Source organism: Rhincodon typus, chromosome 1 (assembly GCF_021869965.1).
Source record: "Rhincodon typus isolate 14 chromosome 1, sRhiTyp1.1, whole genome shotgun sequence".
In the NCBI taxonomy this organism is placed as follows: domain Eukaryota; kingdom Metazoa; phylum Chordata; class Chondrichthyes; order Orectolobiformes; family Rhincodontidae; genus Rhincodon; species Rhincodon typus.
Genome location: NC_063332.1, coordinates 111,707,674 through 111,713,573, shown reverse-complemented (window position 1 = coordinate 111,713,573; position 5,900 = coordinate 111,707,674). Strand labels below are relative to the sequence as shown.

Here is a 5,900-nt window from a genome sequence, read left to right as displayed (position 1 = left end):
CTTGTTGGTAGCTTCAAATTTCCACACCGATTCTTAGTCCTACTGACCAGTCCTTACACTACCCTGAAAGGTTTTGGGCAGGAGGAGGCAGTGAACTGTAGAAAAAATGTACATATATTATAATAACTGGACATGTCACTGAAGTCCACAGATGTTTTCCTTCCATTCACAATCTACCCAGTCCAAACATGTTTCTCTGAGAGCTGATTTCATCAGAATGAGAAGAAAGAGTAAGATTTACACATGATGTCTGCAAGGAGACAGGACTGATCTGAATGGAGTTCAGTATTAGGATGTTGACTGCTCCTTTTAAATATGGTAACCAATCTAATGAAATGTGTTCCTGTTCACGATCTATCTTCCTGAACCATAATTACCGAAAAAGACAAGTCAATTCCTGAAGTTTTCATCAATCTGAATAAGTGTCATTGCTTTTTCAACAAGGCATATTATCAAGTCTCCAAAATTACATCCTATGTGACTCTGACATGAGACACTTTCAAAGTATATCCATTTCAATCTGTTTACAGACAGCAGGAGGGGTGACTCAAGTATATTTGGCAGTTTCATGTTTGGCACGTTTGATGTTATTCTGGTGGTGTAACATCTTTCATGTTGTAGCAAGGAAGCCTGGCGTACTGTGAATGGGGTGGTAATCACACTTGACAGCTTTCTTAATCTCACAACCACACTGTCAAGACAAACCAACAGAATTTATTAGGAACTGAGTAACAGTAAAAGTTATTTCTATCTCTGCTGGACTATCCACAATGCTGTGATCTCGTAGGACTGTATGCAAGGGCCCTTTCAACTTATCCACCCACTATTGCATGGGGACAAAACCAATCATTGACACAGCCACATGGAATAAAAAATATTCCTAAAATTACGCACCAAGGCACTTTGTACTTAAGATATGCTGTAACTGGCGACTTATACTCATGTGAGTACATGTTACATTAATTCCTAATTCAGTTCAATTCAATTCAGTTCAAGTAAATGGATTTCCTGGAATTCACATGGGTTCACAAACACCAGCTGCTGTCTGAATGAACTCTGACTCTGCAATGTTACTGACCACAGTACAAACTCAGGGGGAGGAGTCAGCACAGTTATAGCATCGACACTGTTGGGAGTTATGCTGGTAGACCGTGACAGTACCTTGTTTGTTTCAATTAGCCAAAAGGAAATGTTGTCTATTACAATGCACAACTGTTTTGAAACAAACGGACTACATGTGCTACATATGGAGTGTGATCGCAACACTCACCACAAGAGTCACACCCTAGCACCTTCCAATCCCAGTGCTGACCATTTCAAATGTTCAAAACACCCCACTCCCAGGGTCTTGAGTCATAGCATTGTGCTGTCACATAATCTATCAGTTTCTATCAAGTTCCTGATGCTCAATCCCATTGCATACTGAGCCTCCAACATTCACCGTATCCTGTGCAATGACACCCATATCAGCCAGTATTAGCCATTGCTGAATGCTGCCAGACCCTGGGATTATTTCTGATTCTGGATTGCCTTCAATAGTCTCCCCAGTCTGCCTTTGCCTGCACTTTGAGCTGCAATATAACCCCATACATGGTGCTTGTAAAACTGTGACACACCTTACGCAGTTGCATTGGCCCCTCCGTTGCCAGACACTGGAACTACCTGCTAAACCAGTGCCCGCATTGTACAATCCCATTGATACCCGATCTAGGGGAAGCCCCTCACCAATGCTTTCCAATCCGGCTTCTACACTTGCCCCAGCCAACCTTGTTAACCCATGATACAGCATGGGAGACTGACTACTGATGGATGGAAACCTTTGCAGATATCATTCATTTTAAAGCAACAAATGTTCACTACAGTCACTGTTTACGTGCTCGTGAGATTTCAAACTGCATCCTTTTGTCGCTGAGTTCATGTGAATTCCAGGAAATCTGGTTATTTTGGATAGAGGTCTCTTTGCGTGACTGTGGAGTGCCTAGATCTGCCCCAATGTTCTCATTCATCCCTGTGGGGTCATCCCTGATCACCCTAATATTGTTACCTTAGAATACTAAATGTTTCATTTTTCCGAAGTAGTGTTGCAGACTTTGAAGAAGTTTTGCAGATGAAAATCATCATTTTAACATCCACCACATTTACAACTGATGCTTGAACTTTGTAAATAAGCAAATGCTGCATGTTGCATTGCCAAATTTTAGAATGAAGCATTTCTTGTAGTTCATGACTTTCAGGTCAGAAGCACGCTGCCGTCCTCGTATAATCCCAGAGATCAGTGCGAAGTATGGAAAATGACATTGTTCTCTGGGTCAAATGCAAAATGCAGAACAAAAATTTTCCACCGTCAATTTGAAAATCCAAAATATAACCAACTTTGGTTTTGGATGAGTGTTTGCTGCAAATTTTTGAAACATTTTAACTTTGTGTTAATAACTGTGAATAATTTAAATATCTGGCCTGGAACAAAAAAAATTGAAGATAATTCTTTTCCAAAGCTAAAATTACTGTGTCTTCAATTTAAAATTTAGTTAATATTGTCATCCCTAAACAAATCCAAAATTTACACTATTTCACGTCTTTCCAATCCTGAACATTCAGGTCTAAGAGTCACATCATAAAATAAACTCAATGAAAATCAGAAACATTGCCTGTAAATTTTAAGATGCACCTCCATTGATTTGTCTCTGTTTGCTGTCATGATGATGAAGAGCTCCCCAGTGACTGAGGTATAAAATCTAAAACTAGATTAGTCCACAGATCATCTGATGTTAACCTGTTTTGGAAAATCAATAAAAATCATAAAATTAATGTGGTTTGATTTTAGCAATTTTTAATTGACTTTGAAAGCTATTGGAAAATGAATGAAAGATATTATGACCACTTAAACGGACTTGAAAAAGATTGAAATGTTGGGACAAAAAAATTCAACTTGAGTGCAAATTTGAAAATTTGACATAAGTTAATTACTCAGCAGTAGATCTGGAGCCTCTATCTCTTTTACAATTATACTAATCAGAGGACAAATTTGATGTGTTGACTCTCCACAAATCTTTTTGTATTTTTGCCAAAGGTAACAATTTCTAAAAACTACAATTAAATCTTTTAAATCTAGGTGAAACTAATTCAGTTTCCCTGACCTACCTGTTGCTTCTGTGAATTACAGAACAGGGTGAATATCATTAAAACTGCAAAATGAGAAATAGTTGACTCAGGAGCAGGGAAATGCCGTTTTTACAGAATTTAGACAGCTTTCATTGGTCGAGATTACGTAAAACAAAAGTGAAAGATCACCGTAAATAGGAGCTCTTTAGCAGAACTGCATTCAACTGAGAGAGAGGCACTGAAGTAGACAGAAGATCTATTTGGCAACAAAGTCCAAGATGAACAGAGCAACAGCTGTAATGACTGTCATCCTGCTGTTGTGTGCTATTGCTGCACAGGGTATGTCAACATTTCTATCTTGGGTTTTAATTTTTCTTGCAGTATAATATGGAAAGGAGTCTTTTTGCTGATTTATTGAGCAACCATACATGTCTCAGCATTCTGGTTGGTTGTTCATAAAATAATTAAACAGTCACCAGTGGTATATGTTATTAATAATATGATGTTTGTTTTAATACTGAATTCAGCACTTAAAGGACATGTCAATATTCTATCAACAGCAATCAAAATTGAAATTAAAGTTCAATTTATTTCATTCACAGGTATTCCAATCCTGGGCACTCAAGGACGGTGTCGGTGCCCAAGGACCATCTCCAACTTTATTGATCCAAGGATCTTCAAGAAATTACAATACATTCCCAAAGGATCACATGGTGAGACACAAGAGATAATGTGAGTAAATGGATCAGAATATCATCTTTGATCTTTCTCATTTTCCTATTTCTATTGAGATGCTGAAATTTCATTGTAAACATTTTGGATTAATCAATTTTCTTTATGTAGCAGATTTGAAGCATTGTGTTTGTGTCACTAATATAACCTGGCAAGGGAGACATCCAATTTCTGTGAATTAGATTTTAAAGGTTTTTCTTCTCTTTACAGCATCACCACAAAAAATGGGAAGAGATTTTGTGTGAGCCCTGATGCTGACTGGATGAAGATTATCATTAGATCTAGGAAAGGTTAGTGCTTGTAAACATACACACGGTATCTGTGAATAAATGTGTTTGAATGAAGTGTTTTTCACATGTTTGCCCTCAACTCCTTAGCCAAGGCTTTAACTCCAGCCTGCTGCCCATTCGTGCAGACTTTTCATGCATTCTGTTACTTTGTCCCCAAATCTAGTATTTGTGTATGAGGTGTGATCGTGAATGCTAACAAGTTATTCCACCACTGTGGTATCAGGGCTGAGTCCTACACTGTTCTCACCATCACACATTTGTGGTAAATCTAATAGCATGTCCCTGATTAATAATCCAGTGCAGGAATGCTGGGTGATTCCATGCTTCAGCACCCACGATAGTCATACTTTCAACAGCCAGCTGAGATCAGCCAATTCAATGTATCCCAGTGATCAAAACAGGGACTTTAACTCCTTTTCATGCTTCCTTCCTTCATGGTCAGCTCCCTGAACTTCTGCTCTGCATTGTAAACAGCCCTAGTGCATAATTCTTAAATCTTTTTTTAACTGTTCTATCTTAATGTATGAAGTGATATTTGACAATATTAACATTTGGCCAAAAAAATCCTTGGATCCTGTATGTATTAATATCATACTGTAAAATTAATGAATTATTAACAAAATCACAGCACTTTGCAATGTTGTTAAACAGTTCAGTTGATAATGCCCCATATTTATGTTTGGTGATGACAATGTTCTCACTATCAATGTAAATATCTACAGTTGTGGAAAAAAATAATACTTTATTTAATTTTATTTCAGGGTCCAGATCACATAACTAAGAAATGAAGCTGCAGTCGGATTCACTCGATTGCCCACTTGGGGTATTTGCCGAACAGTGAACATTGAAATGAGGGAAGCTCCCTGTAGGACATTCACTTTGTACTATCACCGTTTGATATGTTGCTGTGCAGTTCCCCTGGATTGATTCTCTGAAACCTATTTCAGTGTTTAACCCTCTTACGCTGTATTTGTTTACATAGAGCCTAAGAAATCAAGCTGCTATTGTGAAATTTTGCATCAAGCTTTCTTTCATGGGATGTGATGTTTACCATTATACTGAATATGGTCTGGCAGTGTTACCAAATACTATGCAATTGCAAGCAATTTGTTAAGGTTCTCCATCAATATTGGAAAATAATTTCCAATCATCAAAAGGTGCAGGTAGATGAGGAAATATTAACAGACTTATTTGCAAAATGACAAATCTGTTTTATTTTGATCCTTCCCCAAAGTTCATGTTATTATTTAAATTAAGATAATCAATACCATTTTTTCAGTAATTTGATTTATTGACCATTAAAAAATTATTTCACTAAATTTGTACATCACTGCCAATGTCACAACTTATCCCCCATTCCTTTACACACATGTGAATGTGCTGACAAGCTACTTTGTTGAACTGCTCCTGTGTAAATGAGGAAATGCAGAATTGCAAACAAATTGTTACTATCCAACGAGAAAGTGGAGGGACAGGCATTGTGGCAACTGTTTACCATGGTGTTGATTATGAAGGCTTTAAAGTGGCCTGTCATAAAATTGAGGTAATGTTCCTTGAGCCAATGCTGAGCTATATTGGAACAATATAGGAGAATGTGGACATAGTGTTTAGGGTGGGAATATAGAAGTACTGTCATGTGACATTGTTTCAAACTAAGTTACCGTCCAAATTTAAGCCAATCTTTCTTTTGCTGTTGAAAGTATGTTTATCCTAGACCATAAGACATAGGAGCAGAAGTTAGGCCATTCAGCCCATCGAGTCTGCTCCACCATTCAA

The 5,900-nt window shown here is 37.6% G+C and overlaps 1 protein-coding gene across 1 annotated transcript; it reads left to right on the top strand.

Annotated features, from left to right (window-relative positions):
* The first annotated feature begins 3,328 nt into the window (after positions 1-3,328).
* On the top strand, positions 3,329-5,348 carry LOC109932570 (interleukin-8-like). The gene is made up of 4 exons (XM_048603331.1): positions 3,329-3,441; positions 3,705-3,834; positions 4,045-4,124; positions 4,886-5,348. Exons 1-4 carry the CDS (start codon positions 3,381-3,383, stop codon positions 4,903-4,905), a joined length of 291 nt encoding a protein of 96 aa, XP_048459288.1. The 5' UTR covers positions 3,329-3,380; the 3' UTR covers positions 4,906-5,348.
* Positions 5,349-5,900: the final 552 nt, after the last annotated feature.

Bases quoted from the DNA above. Each gene is read 5' to 3' on its own strand.
- LOC109932570 (XM_048603331.1), top strand. From the start codon at position 3,381: ATGAACAGAGCAACAGCTGTAATGACTGTCATCCTGCTGTTGTGTGCT. The intron at 3,835-4,044 runs GTGAGTAAATGG...TTCTCTTTACAG, and splicing joins GGTGAGACACAAGAGATAAT to CATCACCACAAAAAATGGGA. The intron at 4,125-4,885 runs GTTAGTGCTTGT...ATTTTATTTCAG, and splicing joins TATCATTAGATCTAGGAAAG to GGTCCAGATCACATAACTAA.